This window comes from Oncorhynchus masou, chromosome 23 (assembly GCF_036934945.1).
Source record: "Oncorhynchus masou masou isolate Uvic2021 chromosome 23, UVic_Omas_1.1, whole genome shotgun sequence".
NCBI lineage: Eukaryota > Metazoa > Chordata > Actinopteri > Salmoniformes > Salmonidae > Oncorhynchus > Oncorhynchus masou.
In genome coordinates this window covers 47,782,991-47,802,822 of record NC_088234.1, presented here as the reverse complement: position 1 = coordinate 47,802,822, position 19,832 = coordinate 47,782,991, and the positions used below count along the sequence as shown (strand labels likewise).

Below are 19,832 nucleotides of genomic sequence, written 5' to 3'. Positions count from 1 at the left end.
ACTTTCGTGCAATGACACATCATGGACGTGTAATTAGGCCATTTTGAAGGTTTTCATTTGATTCTAAGATTATTTGGTTCACCTCAAATCTTTCAAACGAGAGAGTCCATTGTCCCCAGTAAATGTGTCACATTACCGCCCACAGTCCTTTATTAAGCTGAGTACTCCTATGAAGATAGTAGCTATATTCAAGAATCATTCATTCTCTTGTAAGAATGTATTCAAAACACTATTTCACCTTAGTTCATTTACTGTAGGGTCGGTCATCTTTGAAAGTTTGTGTGAATTTAATTTCTGCTTTTTCTCACTGATATTTTGCACAATGGCAGTACTCTTTAGTTTTACAATATCTTCTCTGGACATTATTATTACATGTTTGTATTATATTTCTTGGTATACATTTCCCAGTTGACTTTGTCTTCACCTTTTACTGTATTTATATATGAAGTGTACTCTTCATGTAATTATGCATACTTCAAATATAACTATTTAACGCATAATATCTTAGAACATGTCACTCATGAAAAACACTTAACTGATGATAGGTCATGTGAAGTTATTTCTGGACCTGAGCACGAAATGTGGTCCTTTGTGAATATTTGTGTTTCTACTGAAAAACACTTCACAAAAACCCTTCAATTATGTCTTCAATTCATTCTTGATTTTAGTCAAAGCCAATTTATAGTTAATGCCTTCTCATGTGAAGAGTACACTGATTTGTTTGAGGAATGGTGTTGTATCCACTGTTATTTGATTCATCACTTTAGTCGACATTACAGATATGTTTATGCCAGTCTATGATCAATGCATTCTGTTTTGTATTAAGTGGATGTATCACTTCTTGATATCATCACCATTATGTGTATTTAAAGCAGTTTAGGAGAGAGATAGTTAAGGTCATAGAAACCATTTTAGAAGACCGTTATATAGTACTGCGTTATAGTTAACCTGCCGTTGACATTCATTGAGTTGTTTTCTTAACTATCTACTATGTAGTGTGCTAGGTAGAAATCAAGATGTATAATATTATAAAACCAGTTTGTGTGATAATCAGTTTCAGTAGCTAACTGAGAACGGATATGAGGGCATTTATTTCAATGCATTTGATGTAAAAACCATCTGCATGCTGATATTTTTGTTTTTAAGCATTATTTACTATTTGACAGCAACAGTGACATTTTACAAACTTATGTTCTGTTTCAGCAAAATACTTATGGGAATTTATTTGATATGCCATTTTCTGCACAAAATGAGGAATTCTGTCAGTTAAGTGACCTTTTATAATTTCCTCTGCTGTTACAGACTCTTGAAAACGAATGAAATGTAACATTTGAACATTGAATTGAGGTGTCAACATTTTGTTTCTTGAGAGTGTGTGTGAGTCGTCAGTAAAAAACAATGTAATACAGAGTTAAGTATGCTGTCTAAGGTGCTGTTTCTTTCTTCCAGAAACTGTTTTTATAAACCATAAATGGCAGCTTTTGTCACTGATTGCCAATCATTATTTCCCTGTTCAATACATTTTGAGAACATTGTCAATAAAAATAAATTTAAAAAAAAGTGAATTATTATCATTTTAACCCTTGTCGCTAGAGGCATCTCTCAATTAAACCAATTAATTAATCTCCAGTAGCCAGACTTTTTTTTGGTATAGAGCATTTCTTCTGATAAGCCTGGTCAAAGGTAGGCTAATAAACTGAGTTTGAGAGATGTAATCAAGACATTCGCCTATATTTAAATTTACAGTATCAATGCAAAGTGCGAATATGGCCAGTATTTAATAACTGGTTCTACGTTGATTAACACCATGCAACCACCAGGGGTAGCCACCAGGAGGAGCCAAATTCAAAACAGATGTTCGCTTTTTTGCCGTCATTGGACTGAGTGAGAGAAGTACTATTATTACCACGTCAGTACTCAACATGATGAGAAAAAGCTTTTGAGGAGGATGTCACAGATTCCAGTCCATTCAAAGGAGAGGACCTTCTTTTATGCAGGTGTTTGAATACCTGAAGAGGCTCGTTCATAGCTTTTATGAAAAAGTCTACGGCATTACATTTCGAGAAATCGGGTACGTATTCCACGATATTGTAAGTGAAATAGCAGCTTGCTCCCTAAAATTCGATAGATATGGTGTTGTTTTGGAGTATTGTGGTGAAATTACATTTAGGCTATGATAGGAAACATGATGTGACTGTGTGAGGTGAACTTATCTAATGGCTTACATATATGATGACTGTGATGTGGTTGTCTCACCTAGCTATCTTCAGATGAATGCACTAACTGTAAATCGCTCTGGAGGATAAGAGCATTTGCTAAATGACAAAAACAATTGACACGTGGCATTTTTATTCAGCATTATTGTTGTGTTGCTGCAGCATATGCATGTCAGTGTTTCAATATCATAGAAATAGAATAACATTCTCAAGATATATTGATACATTGTATCTCAGTTATGGCAGCATGTATGTTATAGGATATTGTATCAGTTCTGTGCAATGAATGCAGAAATCTATGCTTCCTTATTTTCACAGTCATGTACCCAATTTTGTCCAAGTTTCATTCATTGGAGGTTAAACCGAATTCCATTTATGCTGTTATCTTCTTAGTTGTTGAAATATGATCATAGGGATGTGTCTCTGTGGATTCAAGATTCTCTGTTGCACATCACATCTCTTTGTATTCCTAAAGGCATTATAGCAGAAAGCATAACATAAATAAATTCCTCCTCAGTGAGAAAATACTTTTCACCGGGCGGAGACATATCAGTGACTAGACGAGGGTGATCAAGAGCTTTCCTATGGTGGCCAGCCAACAGCTGGCCATGGGCAACGGTTCAATCAAAGCCCCACGGCCAGAGGACAGCTTCCTGGCCTCCAGCCTCAAGGTGTGTGACACGGAGCCCTTGAGACTCAGGATAGCCCGCCTGGAAGAAGAGCTGGCCCAGAGGGACCAGGAGTTAAAATCCCAGGAGCTGCAGCTGCAGAGCCTGCAGAGAGAGCTGGAGGCTAAAGTCTCCCAGATAGAAAAGCTTCAGGATGCCATCGGCTACAACAGTCTAGGCCGCTCCCCTCTGACTCCCAACTGCCACCGCCTGCTCAGTGTCATCAACCAGGGTCCCACCCGCTTCCACAGGGTGGCTGTGGAGGTCCACCGTAGGCTCAAGGCCAAGGAGGGCGTGTCGGCCGAGCCCACCTCAGGGCACTTCTGCGGGGGTTTCAGAGTCCACCATGTGTCCATAGAGAGGGGACGCGTTCGCAAGGACTCCAGGTGGGTGTCAGAGATCAACAGAACCACACAATGTTGTTGAGGTTATTGGAGGGTTAATAACTCCAAAACAGTTCCATGTCGTGGTGGACAGCCCCGACTACTTGTTCCTATTCTCTTGTTTTCCCACAAAGGCCTGTTCTTTACACATATAAACCCAGTTGCATTGTAACATATGTGATAATTAGACACATGTCGTGACATGCAAGCAGAAATGTTCGCCAAAGTTTAAAAGCAATCAGCTGGATCTGTGATAATAAAGCCTACCTTGAATCATTATTTGTGCTCAGCGGAGTCTGGTGTAGGCTACTGTGCATGCACAGTTTTCAATCCGATCACGCTTTGTCCGCAATGCACGTTTTAAAAGCAATGTCCCCGCGTTTGCGGAGAACACATTCAGGGTAAACACTGCCGGCTTAATCGTAAATGACCTTTAAATGGCACATTGTCCAAATCGGATTGAATCGGATTGAATCCCGGCCCAATCCTCCTCTTGAAAGGATAAGACGGTATGGAGCTCTGTCCAAGCCTTTGTAGTGTCTGCCACTCCAAGGAGATTTGAAAGCCTGTATTAGCATTGTGGATAATAGGAAGGCACACGGGGAAACAAAGGCCTGAGCATCTATATACAATATGCATGGGCTGGATCATTATGGCTTTAATTAAGCAGACCTCGGTTGCCTGCCCCCTACTCTCCTGCTTTAGTCCATTCACCAGGTCCATTTTAGGTTAATGGACTGGCCCTCGGCTGTCTGATGTAATAATTAGAGGCCTTATAGTTAAGAGGGATGCAGGGGGAAACTGACACGCCTAATGGTATTACATCAACCGTTTGTCTCCTTCTATGTGACTGGTTTAGAGACTAGGGAAAATATAGTGCTTTGTCCATCTATGAAAATCAAACATGAATGCGGTTGTAAAAATACAGTAGTAATGGCCTGATTGAAAGTCTCTTGTGATTAACTTAAGCTCTTACTCATGGTGGTGCAAACTCAACCACCAGTTAGCATTTATGTTCGGTTTAGGAGGCTGTTTAAGGTGAAATAATGTGAAATCTGTGTTTGAGGGTGTTATCCAGGACACTGCATGCATTGTTACTGTACATGTGTAATATATTGACTCATTTAGTTCAGAAAAGTTAGCCAGAGACAATAAAACTACATTATTCAAAATAAAATTCTGATATTTGATATCTGATATTTGGCGTACAACTTAAACGTTGGATGAATATTGATTTGTAGGTGAAGTAAACCTTTTGACCTCTAAAAGTACAGAGTGTCTACTTGGAGGTGTTTCTCTCTACCTCTTATCTGTGCTCCTCTTGCTCCCAAGAACCAAGAAGCTGATCAATGATGCCATCATGAACAATGACTTCCTGAAGAAGTTGGATCCGCAGCACATGAGGGAGATGGTGGACTGCATGTATGAGAGGATTTACACTGAGGGCCAACTGGTCATCCAGGAGGGAGAACCAGGGAACTTCCTCTATGTGCTGGCAGGTCATATCAACTTTATTAATCTCTGTTAACCCAGAAGTAAAATTTTGCGTAATTTGGTCTGCTGCGTGATTGACTTCTGTGTCGATGTGCATTTGAAATGGAAAGTTCCGGCAAAAAAGTCTCCACCCTTGTAAAGGTGAACTCTCAGCCCCCCCCCCAAAAAAACACCTTCCGATCTATGCAAAGTTTTTGAGGCAAAGCAGTTTAAGAACCTCCTTCGCCCAATCTTTTCCAAATAACGTGACGCAAACTGTAACTAATGCTGCTCATTATCTCATGCATCCCATTCAGTCCCGGCAGAATCTTCGGTCTACATGCAGAATCTTCCCATAGGAGATTACGGCTTTAGTAACTTCTTCACAACGGGGTTGTCTGTGGGTTGTAGCACGAACACAGCACATACCGTATTTAGCTGTTTGTCAATACTCATGCTAGGTTTTTCGTCTTCAGATGGCCTGCTAGAGGTCATGCAGAACGGCAAATTGCTCGGAGAGATGCGTCCCAGGACAGCCTTTGGAGAGTTGGCTATATTGTACAACTGTAAGAGAACTGCAACAGTGAAAGGTGGGTTTGATTTTAGTCCCCTTTGAGATACAATACTTCTCCACACACATCACAAACCAAGTGTTCATACTCAAGTGCAATCATGCAACAAACCATGCATATGACATACAAAAGTATCCATGTCTGACACAAAGCTGATTTTCTGAGAAGTCACCAAGGGACTATTGCATCCTCATTAGAATATGCAAACCATATATCACACAGTCTCCTAGTCAACAGCTGCTTCCTCTAATCTTGCATCGAATAGCATTTGTATTTGTGTGTTTATTAAGGATCCCCATTAGCCTGTTGCCAAGGCAGCAGCTACTCTTCCTGGGGTCCAGCAACGTTGAGGCAGTTATAGAATTTAAAATATTACATGACGTGGTGTTTCATAACACTTTACCCAATACATGAGTGTGTTCTCTCAGGCCACTACTCCACTATCACATATTTACAACACAATATCCACGTGTACGCGTGCGTAATACTGAGCACCTCCCATAGTCTGTTCTGGACTTGAGGATTGTGAAGAGACCTTTGGTGGCATGTCTTGTGGGGCATGAATGGGTGTCCGAGCTGTGTGTTAGTAGTTTAAACAGACACCTCGGTGCATTCAGCTTGTCAACACTTCTTACAAAAACAAGTATTGATGATGTCAATCTCTCCTCCACTTCGAGCGATGAGAGATATATACGTTTACAATCCAGGGTTGCTCCAAGCAGTTTAGTCACCATAACTCTTTCAGATATTAAAATTAGTAAATGTTCATGGAATGTTTGGCCAACTCCTATAACATTATAAGAGTATCCGGCCCTGTGAATGTCTGATCTTATATGGTGTGTTGATTGGACTTGTAATTTCCCAGCTGTATCCCAGGCTCATATCTGGGCTCTGGACCGGCAGACCTTCCAGAGTATTATGATGAAATCTACACAGGCTACGCAAGAAGAGTACTTCAGCTTCCTACGCAGGTACATGTAGGAGCTTGGTCTTCAAGCCTGAAACGGGCATTGATGTAAATGGAAGTTTGGGTTGCGAATGCATTTTTTTGCACCCCTTGATAAAGATGAGCAAAACATACTGTATAAAATAAATAATGCAAATAGTAACCTATATTGTGTCCTCAAAGAAATTGGAAAATTATGTTATTTTACTCTAATACAATTTCTCAGAGAAAGAGATTTTGTTAAACAGGTTACTGCCCCCCTGTTGTCGAAACCTTTCAATATCTCATCATATTTGCACTTTTTTCTAAAATGTTCTATGAGATTAGAGAAAAAACATTGGGAGGGATCTTTGGGCCATCCCTCCATACAGAATATTTTCACAACCTTGATATCCTTTGTCTGCCCTCTTCAATTCAAACCACAGTCCAAAGACTGAGATGGCCATTGATTTTTTTATTTGACCTTTATTTAACTCGGCAAGTCAGTTAAGAACAAATTCTTATTTACAATGACGGCCTAGGAACAGTGGGTTTAACTGCCTTGTTCAGAACTACAGATTTTTTACCTTGTCAGCTTAGAGATTTGATCTAGCAACCTTTCAGTTACTGGCCCAATGCTCTAACCACTAGGCTACCTGCCACCCACATTTTGATGTGTGCTTGGGGTTATTGTCTTTCTGGAAGATCCACTTGCTGCCAAGTGTCAGCCTCCTGGCAGAGGCAACTAGGTTTTTGGCTAAAATGTCCTCTTACTGGGTAATGTTCATGATACCGTTAACCTTAACAAGGGCCCCAGGACCAGTGGGAGCAAAATAGCCCCAGAACATCAAAGATCCACCACCATATTTTACAGTAGGTATGGGGTTCTTTCCTCGTATGCATCCTTATTTCGAAGCGAAACCCACCTCTGGTGTGCCTGGCCAAAGAGTTATACTTTCATATAATCTGACCATAGCACTGGTTCCAATCTAAGTGCCAATGACATTTAGAAAACTCCAGGCATTTACATTTGTTGGATGACATGAAAATAGAGCTCGTTGGCCATGCACACCAGTGGTGGGTTTTGTGTCGTAAAGCATTGAAAACAAGGAGTGCCAATTATTTTGACCCCTATCTTTTTGAGAAAAAATCTCTTTCTCTGAGCAATTGTATTAGGATAAAATAATATAGTTTCCCAATTTTGGGGAGTATACGATATAGCTCAGTATTTGTAATATTTTGTTTTCTTCAGTATTTTTTGCTCATCTTTATCAAGGGTGCCAATCATTTTCCACCTGACTGTATCCTATTAACAAGGTTATCTTTGAAGTTGTTGGCACTTATGTCACAATGCTAAATCCACATTATTAGCCACATGTTTTCCCCAATAACTATCTCTGTGTACTTATCTTGTACAGTGTATCTCTGCTGAGAGACCTGCCAGAAGAGAAGCTTGCCAAAATCGTTGACTGTCTGGAAATTGTGAGCCTTTACTGTTTTTCTAACCAGACTTTTTCATAACTGGTGATTTGGGAATATTTGTTGACGTATAAAGTTAATATTCTGTCTCATTCCTAGGACTATTTTGATAAAGGAGAGTATATCATTCGGGAGGGCGAGGAAGGGAACACATTCTTCATTATAGCTAAAGGAGAGGTAAGAGAAAGGACCCAAATGTCATTGTTCATCTTTGTTGCTGAAAAGAGTCACATTCCTCTCTGGCATTACAGAGAAGTTAAAGCTGTTATCAAACCATGATAGATCATGTAATCTTATTGCAGACAGGTCAGCCATTTTGGATCAAGGGAAAAAAAGATAGCACTTAACATGCTGTGTTTTCTGCCCAGGTGTGTGTCACCCAGACCACAGAGGGCTGTACTGAGCCACAGGAGATAAAGACTCTGGGTGTGGGCGACTACTTTGGAGAAAAAGCACTCATAAGGTAAGATCTGTTTGCTGATCTCTTTAACCATCTCAAAATGTTCAATGGGAAAAATCGCTCTGGCCTGGTTTGTCTTGAGCACCAAGTTCAAACACACTTGTAACAGTACTTTGGGTTCCCTCTACTTCTCCAATGTTAAAATGTATTTGTTCTGCAGTATATCAATCAATTCTTAAGGCTCGCCCCCTGACTGACAACCCACACATTTTACCAGCGCAGTTTCAATCAAATTCTTTCACAATATTGTAGAGTAGTGGGTCGTGGAATGTTAGTCTGGTGACCAAGACATGCATTATCAAACAGCTATTGTATGATTCTGTAGGGAATTTCAATTGGTTTCAGTTCTGTGTAGTTCTGCTGATTTAAATGTGTCTGTCTCTTTCCAGTGAGGATGTGCGTTCAGCAAACATCATCTCCACTGAGAATGACACACAGTGCTTGGTGGTGGACAGAGAGTGAGTAGCTTCATTGCACACACACAGACGCATGCACACACACACACACACACACACACACACACACACACACACACACACACACACACACACACACATACACACATACACACATACACACATACATACATACATACATACATACATACATACATACATACATACATACATACATACATACATACATACACACACACACACGCAAACATTCATACACAAATACTAACATGAAACAACAGTCATGTGTTGAAAACATTTGTATCGCTTTGGTACTATCCACATTGCAGTGTATGCCTCATTGTTCATGCACCTGGGGAAAAACCTTTTGGCATGGCGAATCCAAGTCTGACATTGATCAGGGTTGATGTCATCCATGGCCTGAAGGAGGATGGCAGGCTCATGTGGCTGACAATCATACAGTTTCCACCTCCATGATGATCATCATTTCTCGATAGGGTTGAGGAAAGGAGAAAACGGGAGCAGGTAAAGGGTCAGGAGTCGAGGATGGGCCCAAAACCATGCCCGAACCACCTGTGTGAATCACACACAATGACATACATGACCCTTTCACCTTGACAGGCCTGCTCAATCTTATTGAGGAACTCAATGAGGTGTGCAGCATTGTAAGACCCAAGTAGAGGCCTACCATACCATGCCCTACCATACCATCTCCAGATATGGCTGCACAAATGGAGATGTTTCCCCCACGTAGTCCAGGCACTTGAACGGTACAAGTAGTCATTATCTATGATAATCATGTATTGCATTCTACAGAATTGTATTGTACTTATCTATTGTAGGGATCCCGTGTGGCTTAGTTGGTTAGAGCATGGCACGAACAACACCAGGGTTGTGGGTTAAATTCATACTGGGGTTAAATACAAAAATGTAGGGACTTACTGCTGTCACTTTGGACAAAAGCATCTGCTGTGTAAATGGCATGTATTACAGGACTGTTGGCCAATGCAATTTGACCAAATCAGTGTACAAAAAACCTCCGCAGAAGACCCCAGCAACTTAATGTATACTGTATAGGGGATGTATTTGTTACATAGAGTACATCTCTGTTCTTGTCAATATCAGATTTGGTTTAAAATTAGTGTAGAGTCAAATCATATTAGTCATGATCATAATTGTACATTACAGTATATATCATAATTTATATGTTTATACTTTGCAAACATACATTTTAATTATGTAGTTCTTAAAATATGTATATAGTAGACAAACCAGTTTAAAATCTATAGGTTTACCCAACGGTTAAATGATTATCAATTAAGAGCTGTTGGATTAAGTAATAGTAAAAGCTATTTTGAGAAATGAGAAGACAGTCATAGCAAAAGTGATATGAGAATTAAATTGTGAGAGGCAAGTACTTTATATGAACATGTGTTGCAATGCGAAACATGTATTTCTAGATGAAACACTGATTAAGTTTGGTGAAAAAGTGACTATGATTTTTGTGTGTTGTACTCAGTCAATTGATAATGTTTTTAGAGTTTTGACAGAACTGCTTTTTTGATGATCTATTTTCGAGTTTTGTACTAGGAGTTGTGAAAAAGTACCACATTATTTGTGAAAATTGCACCAAAGCAATTTGGAGGGAAAAAAATGATGCTTCCCCTCCAGCAACTTTAACCAGATGGTGGGAACTTATGAGGAACTGCAGGCGTACCTGAAGGAATACGTTGAAGAGCTCTCCCGATGCGACGAGAGAAGAAATGCACTGTGAGTAGTGGAGGCCACAAAATTACTGTTACCATACATAATTCAAATAACAAATGACAGCAACATTTACAAATACCCACCCACCCCAGGGGCCTCACTGTGTGCAGAAACAGATATTTAGGAGTGCACCATTAAACCCAAATGATTCTCCCCTTCCTTCCACAGGCCCCTTTCCCCCCTTATCGACTCGTCCCCAGAGGCCCAGGAGGTGTGTCGGCTCAGGGAGAGGATCGCCGTCATCCCTACGCATGACCCCTTCCAGGACTTGGAGGTCATAGCAACACTGGGCATGGGCGGCTTCGGCCGAGTGGAGCTGGTGAGTGGCCGGATGTTAGGGTCACACCACCCGAAGCAATGTCGAAAACGACAGCATAGGCCATAGGCCTTCAGTTGCTATAAAAACAATTTAACATTCTGAGTGCACAAAACATTAAGAACACCTGCTTTTTCCATGAAAGCAATGATCCCTTATTGATGTCACTCGTTAAATCCACTTCAATCAGGGTAGATAAAGTGGAGGAGACAGGTTAAAGAAGGATTTTAAAGCCTTGAGACAGTTGAGACATGGATTGTGTATGGGTGCCATTCTGAGTGTGAATTGACAAGACAAAGATTTACGTGTCTTTGAGCAGGGTTCAATTCTCAGGCCAACTCTTTTCTCTGTATCCATCAATGATGTCGCTCTTGCTGCTGGTGATTCTCTGATCCACCTCTACGCAGACGACACCATTCTGTATACTTCTGGCCCATCTTTGGACACTATGTTAACAAACCTCTAGACGAGCTTCAATGCCGGTCAGCACTACTTCCGTGGCCTCTAACTGCTCTAAATTGCAAGCAAAACTAAATGCATGCTCTTCAACCAATCGCTGCCCGCACCCGCCCGCCCGTCTAGCATCACTACTCTGAACGGTTCTGACTTAGAATAAGTGGACAACTATAAATACCTAGGTGTCTGGCTAGACTGTAAAATCTCCTTCCAGACTCACATTAAGCATCTCCAATTCAAAATTAAATCTAGAATTGGCTTCCTATTTCGCAACAAAGCATCCTTCACTCATGCTGCCAAACATACCCTCGTAAAACTGACTATCCTACCAATCCTTGACTTCGACAATGTCATTTACAAAATAGCCTCCAACACTCTACTCAGCAAATTGGATGTAGTCTATCACAGTGCCATCCATTTTGTCACCAAAGCCCCATATACTACCCACCACTGCGACCTGTATGCTCTCGTTGGCTGGCCCTCTACATATTTGTCGCCAAACCCACTGGCTCCAGGTCATCTAGAAGTATTTGCTAGGTAAAGCCCAGCCTTATCTCAGCTCACTGGTCACCATAGCAGCCCCCACCCATAGCACACGCTCCAGCAGGTATATTTCACTGGTCACCTGCAAAGCCAACTCCTCCTTTGGCTGCCTTTCCTTCCAGTTCTCTGCTGCCAATGACTGGAACGAATTGCAAAAATCACTGAAGCTGGAGACTTATATCTCCCTCACTAACTTTAAGCATCAGCTGTCAAAGCAGCTTACCAATCATTGCACCTGTACATAGCCCGTCTGTAAATAGCCCACCCAACTACCTCGTCCCAATGTTGTTATTTCTTTTTTTGCTCCTTTGCACCCCAATATCCCTACTTACACATTCATCTTCTGCACATCTTTCACTCCAGTGTTTAATTGCTAAATTGCAATTATTTCGCCACTATAGCCTATTTATTGCCTTACCTCCCTAATCTTACTACATTTGCACAAACTGTATATAGAGTTTTCTTTTGTGTTATTGACTGTACGTTTGTTTATCCCATGTGTAACTCTGCTGTCTGTGTCGCACTGCTTTTCTCTATCTTGACCAGGTCGCAGTTCTAAATGAGAACTTGTTCTCAACTGGCCTACCTGGTTAAATAAAGGTGAAAGATATATATATATTTTTAAAACAGGGTATGGTAGTAGGTGCCAGGCTTACCGGTTTGTGTCAAGAACTGCAACGCTGCTGGCTTTTTCACACTCAACAGTTTCCCGTCTGTATAAAGAATGGTCCACCACCCAAAGGACATCCAGTCAACTTGACACAACAGTGGGAAGCATTGGATCCAACATGGGCCAGCATCCCTGTGGAACGCTTTCGACACCTTCTAGAGGCCTTGCCCCAACGAATTGAGGCTGTTCTGAGAGCAAAAATGGGGTGCAACTCAATATTAGGAAGGTTCTCCTAATGTTTGGTATACTCGGTGTATATGTAAACAATATGAGTAATTGTTTTATTGCAGGTGAAACTGAGAGATGAAGATACCACATTTGCTCTGAAGTGTATAAAAAAGAAGCACATTGTGGACACAAGACAACAGGAGCACATCTACTCTGAGAAGAACATCCTTCAGCAGACCAACTCACACTTCATAGTCAGGTCAGCGTCATGTGCTCATGCTGCTCTCTGATCCTCAAGGTTTATCCTCAGACAACAATGCCCATTACAGAGTCCCCAAAGCATTGTAAACATTCAAAGCGTTTTACTCATGCTTTTCTTCAAGCTTTGACATGGTTTTCCCAGTGTACTTTACATGTTTGTAGCAGTGTGACGGATCTCCAATATACCCAATCATCCAGACTGCTATCACCTGGAATGAAACAGTGAAATGGACCTTATGACAATCACGTTCACCCCAAGAGCAAGAGGGAGACAAGCCATATTGATGTTTACAAGGCCTCCCATGTAAAACATCTCATAGGTTTTGCACTCTATTTTCTATCACCAATTGCTTTTTGAAAGATGCTCTTGTACTGTTTGAGGAAAAAGGACATACAATATCATGCAATCGCAGTAGGTTGATTAATGCAAAGGAGGACCTCGTGTGTCCGCTGAATGCATAAATGAACAGTTGAGTGAAGGACAAATTCATTGTCGTTCAGATCTATGAAACAGAGAAGAGAGTGATTGTTTTTAGTCACAATGGAAATTAATAAAGCATGTATTGTATTCATCTAGTATATGAATAATGCATGTTTAGAGTGCGGTTTCAAACAGAAAGTCAAATGTGTATTATAAATGAAGCAGTAGTCTTCCCTACATACTTTTGATGATTTTTAAGATTTGTAGATTTTTTACAAATATTATGCACATGATCTTGAGTTTTCGACAAAGGGACGTTTATTTTTTCCCAAGTGATATGGTTCCATTGCCATGACTCCCTTGACTTGAAAGTAAAAGGTCTCATTTCACTGAATAGCCTATACAGACAAGCCTTTGTATCTTAGGCCAGCTCTCAGATTGATAGGGGACTGTGGAAATGAAGGGTGTTGACCTTGAGACAAGAAGTGGTTCATGAAAGAAAAGTTAGAACTTTTTCCTCTTAAGAGAGAGAGATGCCCCTCTGCATGTTCTATGGTCCCGGGAGGAGTTGCTAAGGAGTCCCTCCCAATGTCAGTTTGTTTTGGGTCTCAACGTTCAGTGTAGACTGAGGTTTGATTTATTTGCCTTCTGACATTCAAGGACAAAAGTCATGGGCAAACACAGCATCCAACTGCCACCCAAAAAAGGAAAGTTCCGTTTGATGGCCATCACCATCCACGTCTCTTTTCCCTCTCTCAAAATGGTCCTTTCTCTCCATCTGATTTCCTAGAGTTGTTCTTTGGGCCTCAATTGACAAACAGATCCAATGCGAAACAAATGGCAGCTTAACTGCTTAAAAGTACATCATCCAAAGAAATATACTGCAGAGCAGAAGACCTCTGTCAATAACTCATGTCTTTAAGAACTCCAGTACAGTAACGTTAGTATTGTTCAGATGGTCCTTGTGCACTAAGTCCTCTTAAATGTCACTTTGTGTTCTAGGTTGTTTCGGACATTCCGAGATGACAAATATGTATACATGCTACTGGAGGCCTGCCTGGGTGGGGAGCTGTGGAGTGTACTACGGGACATGTGAGTGTAGGTTGTTTTACATCTGCGAAAACACCCAAAAGCCTGGAATCAATGATGCCAATCAATCATCAGTATTAAGTCCTAGTATGTGTCTGAATATTGATCTTGACTATGATACAGGAGTTCCTTTGAGGAGCAGACAGCCCGCTTCTGCATTGCCTGTGTCCTGGAAGCCTTTGACTACCTCCACGCCAGAGGAATCATCTACAGAGACCTGAAACCTGAGAACCTACTACTGGATGCAGAAGGCTATGTCAAAATGGTAATAGACCTTAATTTGATCACTGCTCATTTTCAGTTGTTTGTACATAGTCATATACAGTATGTTCATGTTACAGTATTTGTCTGTTTCCTTAGGCAGACTTTGGTTTTGCTAAGAGGATAGGCCTGGGGAAGAAGACATGGACGTTCTGTGGGACCCCAGAGTATGTGGCTCCAGAGGTCATCATGAACAAGGGCCATGACTTTGGAGCTGACTGTTGGTCTCTGGGGATCCTCATCTTTGAGCTACTGACTGGCAGGTGAGTCACTATGACAGTCTGACATGTGGCTCACAGTACTAGTAAAAATGGTGCTGCTCTTGAATTTGTATCTACGAACACTTCACTTTGAGAGGAACCATTAGGCATAAGGGCCCCATTCGGCAACCATGGTAGCCAGCTTGACATGGCGAGGTTGAGTGTATGAGAGACTATTTAAGATAGCTTTTTGGGCTGCATTGGGCTGTCTAAGTGTTTCCAGCATGTCCATGAAACCATGATTTTTTTTTTATATAGTCACCATTAACAGGAACCCTAAGTTTCTGTTTTGTACGTATTTTAGTCCACCCTTTTCCGGAACTGACCCCATTAAGATCTACACCATGGTCCTCCATGGGATTGAAAAGGTTGACTTCCCCAAGAGGATCAGCAAGCGCCCCGATGACCTTATCAGGAGACTCTGCAAGTATGTGGTTGTAGCATTACAAACTGCTCTTTTGCTTGCCAATAGAAGTGTTGTCAGGGACAGCTTACTATTAGTCATTTTTATTAATCACACACATACAAACACACACTTTTTGGGGAGATGGGAAATTTGAGATTTTAGGCTATGCCTATTAACCCAGTAGGGGATTGTGCCTCTGATGATAAGAGGCTGTAGTTGAATGAACTAAGCAGTGTATCTGTCTGTCTACATTGTTTGAGGTAAAGCCAACACAAAAAAACAATACTATGTCGTGCAACCCTTATTTGCATCACCATTTCAGATGACAAAATAACATGTTTATATTGTACCGATAGGCTACTGGATAATGCTAGTGAGCACCATGTTTCAAACCCTTTGGCCAGCTCAGTCACACAGCAATTGGGCCTGTAGTAATTGACCAGATTGCGAGTAATTGGTCCATGAGTGGCCTGCATTGATGTCATCAGGAAATTACATGTCAAACCAGACCAGCTCTGAATCAAACAGTCTGCGTCATATCTACTGTACAATATCAATCTGCTTTCATGTGTATAGGGTATTAGCTGCAATCACATTATCAGCATTCTGTTTGTCCAGATGGTTGTCAACAATAACTGACCCGTGCATCATTTCCTTCTCCTAGGCTTAACCCTGTGGACAGGCTTGGTAATAAGAAGAACGGCATCATCGACATTAAGAAACACAAGTTGGTCCACTTCTTATTAATGAAGCATCATCAACACCACTCCACACCTAGACAGATCCAATATCCTAGACACTCATCAGCTATTGTGATACTAATTATGCACCATACAAGGATACAAGCACTATTGAAATATATAATTTGTCATTGGTGTTCTTTAACGGATTAATCCATTGATGGATTTCTGGTCCAATGCAATTTGAATCCAGCTCAGGTTTAACAGCTTGCTCAGTGGTGCCTTCATAACCAGTAGGCTACCCAGCTAGCAGATTTGGTTCCTTGGAAGTTGTGGGAACGTATGTTTTTGGTTTCCCATTGGTTCTCGGAACGAAGTCATGTGTTTCCTGACCGGTAAAGAAAAAAGAAAATTCTAAGAATGAAAGAAAATGTTGCTTGTCCTGGGAACAAAAGTTTTAGATTGCAGGGAGGTTCTGAGAACATTTTACTATGGTTCCCTGAAAGTCTTCCTGGGAGATATTATGTTTTATTAACCTTCTGAGACCAGAAAAAGTAGGTTATTTGAAGGTAAGTAAATAATGTTTTAAGAACATTCTCAAAATTTAGTGAATGTTTTGAACAAAATGTTTAAATATGTTCACTGAATGTTTCAATTACACTGCTATCTCAGTTTAGCTGTTTTGAACTCCAAGCAGAGAGAGAAATTAATTTGTAACGCAAACACTTATTTTTGTATTGCGACACAGCATCAGTGAGATTCAAACTTGTGATTTTCTCTTTTCTATCCATTGAATGAGTCCACTGCGCCACCAGTATGGAGCTAACATACAATGTTTTTTTTATTCATACAAAGCTGTTAATTTTAGTCTATTCAAACAGACCTCATTTCAAAGGAAACAAGCACTCATTAAGATGAGCTGTGGCCAATTAGGGGGGCAGCCAACACACCTGAACACCCTTAACAAGAGTGAGGATAGAGAGAGTTTTGCTGAGGGGAATGTATATGTTTTTAGCATTCTTAGAACATTTTTTAGAATGTTACTGTTTTCTTGTGGTTTTTTATTGAAAGTTTACATAAGGTTCTGAGAACGCAATTACTGTTTTTAAATAACATTCTTAGAATGTTCTCTGAACTAGAGATGTGCACGGTTATTTGAATAATAAAATACTCATGTGAGCATTTATTTTTGGACCCAAACATGTATAGGCCTATTTTAACACTGAACATTAATATATGCATGTGACATTGTTACATACAAGGATATATCATGTCATTTCAAATAATCAATTTAATAAAACAACTTTCCAATATAGTTTTTATGACATGCGCCCCATAAAAAAGACCGGTAGCCATCCGGTAGCATTCACGTGTGTAGCTAGTTGTTTATGTTGGCCAATCAAAGCATAGCAAATGTAGTCTGAGTTCACTAATGCAATGCAAAATGGAATAAAATTACGTATTAGCTGTTGTTTTATATGAATGGGGTTGGTGAGAAAGTGCAAAATGTAGCCTTAATCAACCAGTCTGGCTAGGCTACTCCAGTCAATACAGGCACTATTATATGGGATGATAACTTGTAGCAGCCACACTGTTTTTTATCTAGTCTTGGCTGTTGCTGAGTAGCGTCTCTCTCTCTCTCTGCCGCTGTCTGCTCGCTCCCATTTTACCGGCATTAGAGCTCCAGCCTCTCCTGCGCGCAGCAGTAATTTTAAAAAACAAGTGTATTTCGAATATCCAGATATCGCCAAAAATGTATGATGCACTGAAACGTTCTTTGAACAATTTGAGAACATGACTTTATATAGAACTGGGAGGAAACCTGTAGGAAATGTTATGCTTAGGTACTGAAATTCCCAAGTAAGAATGTTGTTTCTTAACATTTTCTGAACTATTTGAGAACATTCCCCGTTGGAGAACGTTCCTAGAACATTACCAAATATTAATTTAAATGTAACCATGTTTGAACTTTTAGAAACGTTCTGATAAATTAATGAAATACCAAGAAAATAACTTTTTTGTTGTTGTGAAGTTCCTTGAATTTGCTGAGAATGTTCTAAAGCCAAGCAACTGTCCTGCACCATACCCAGAACGTTGTGGGAATGTTGTATGCAAATAATCATAGGACAACCACACTCTCTAAGAAACATATGGTTCTCAGAATGGTATGTGCTAGCTGGTAATGATCATTCAGTCACTTAGAGACATTGGGCTAAATATATCAGAACCGTATTAAAACTTCCATTGGTGTCAAATTCTCTCTGCACTGTGTAAATAATTGTGTGATGAGCACCTTTCCCTCCCTCCTCTTCGGTATCATGTCACAACAGGCAGTATTGCATAACAAACAGCACTTTCACCTGGGAGCAATTAGCTGTGAGAATGGGGGGTGCAGTTGTCCCCCTACTCAGCAGAGTAGAGCCTTAATAGACCATAGGACTGGCAGAGCTGGCTTCTTCTCAAGTCACCAGGGCACTAATGTTTGGAGCAGGAGGAATATGGTTTTGTTTTCAACTCACTGAGCAAATGATTAAAATAGCGAGTGCCATTTTGACTTATGTTTGGTGTTTGGACAGATGTTCTGTGTAGGCGAATGATGTTGGTTAGAAATGGAATGAAAACATTAGTGACCCTATTAGCAGACTGACACCATTCTGTTTTTGGTGTTGCTATGATTGCATTCTCCTGTGTGTGTGTGTGTGTGTGTGTGTGGCTTCCTGTAGAAGAATTGTATTTATTTTCCCACTGCTTGAAACAGGGTCCTGTAGGGTGAGAGCTGTCTTTGTGGAGTAACTTGTGCATGTATGCAATATCTACAGTATACAGACTGTGCTGTATTGTATTGGTTCTGGTGTAGTGTGTGGGCACTGGGGGATGATGGGATCTGTAGTTCTGAAAATGAACAGCTGCCTCTTTGTGACATCCTGCAGGTGGTTCCAGGCCTTTAACTGGGAGGGGCTGAGATGCCAGAAGCTCATATCACCACTGAAGAGAGAGGTGATGTGTAATATTACATTTACCACAAAAAAAGACTACATGGCTGCTAAAGAAGTGCTTGGATGTGACTGTATCTGACTGGTGTTCTTTGATGTTCCTCTTCCCAGCTGAAGGGGCCGATGGACCACAGCCACTTTGACATATTTCCCCCAGAGCTGGAGGAGACACCAGACGAGCTGTCAGGCTGGGACAAGGACTTCTGAGGTGCCCTGGAGCCTCTACACCCTAAAGCCTTTTGTCTATATAGGTGGTGTACCTCTACTACCTTGCGCTAGTGTTCCGCTAGTGCAGTGAACTGTGCTATCTGCCTCAAAAACAATCAACTCCACAGAAGCAGCCATGACTGAATACTGTAATCCCATCTCTTCCCCGTGGTTGCCATACTTGCCATACATTTGACATCATGACTGCCTGCCTGTTACTGCCTTTCTTGCCTGCAGACGGAGAAGATTGCCTCCTTAAGAATTGTGTTTTAGGTTTTTGGCCGGAAGAGCAGTGTGTGAAGTGCCACATGAAACTCTCATGAGACAACAAGGACATTCATCAAGTGATTGAAAGACTGAGTGCCAAAACCCCTCATCTCAGTCCATTGGGTTATTTCCCTCAGACAGCAACTGATGGAGGACAATGGAAATAAATAGAAAAGCTTATTTATTGTTACATTTAAAACCATTGCGTTTTGGCTTTTTGCTTTCTTCAAGGTTTTTAAAGAAGTAAACCAAAATGAGGTTTTATACATTTCAAAAAAGTCTCTTATGGACTCGGACCAATCACAATGAGAAAAGTTAAACAAAATATGATGTGATTAAATGAGTAGCAGAAATCAGAACAATTGTCCTTGCCATATCACACTCAATACATACTACGCACACTACTTCTGAAGCCTACCAAAAGGCAAAACACGTTGGTTTGACAATAAAACAACTTTTTTATTTACTTCATCAA

General features: G+C 40.7%; 1 protein-coding gene across 1 annotated transcript; it reads left to right on the top strand.

Annotated features, from left to right (window-relative positions):
- Positions 1-1,919: 1,919 nt before the first annotated feature.
- On the top strand, positions 1,920-19,832 carry LOC135510958 (cGMP-dependent protein kinase 2-like). The gene is made up of 19 exons (XM_064932316.1): positions 1,920-2,071; positions 2,734-3,270; positions 4,600-4,766; positions 5,217-5,330; positions 6,178-6,283; positions 7,656-7,719; positions 7,816-7,893; positions 8,085-8,179; positions 8,566-8,634; positions 10,264-10,362; positions 10,528-10,678; positions 12,635-12,771; positions 14,197-14,286; positions 14,407-14,548; positions 14,644-14,807; positions 15,109-15,231; positions 15,875-15,937; positions 18,821-18,887; positions 18,995-19,832. The coding sequence occupies exons 2-19, from the start codon at positions 2,801-2,803 to the stop codon at positions 19,088-19,090; spliced, it is 2,295 nt and encodes a 764-aa protein (XP_064788388.1). The 5' UTR covers positions 1,920-2,071; positions 2,734-2,800; the 3' UTR covers positions 19,091-19,832.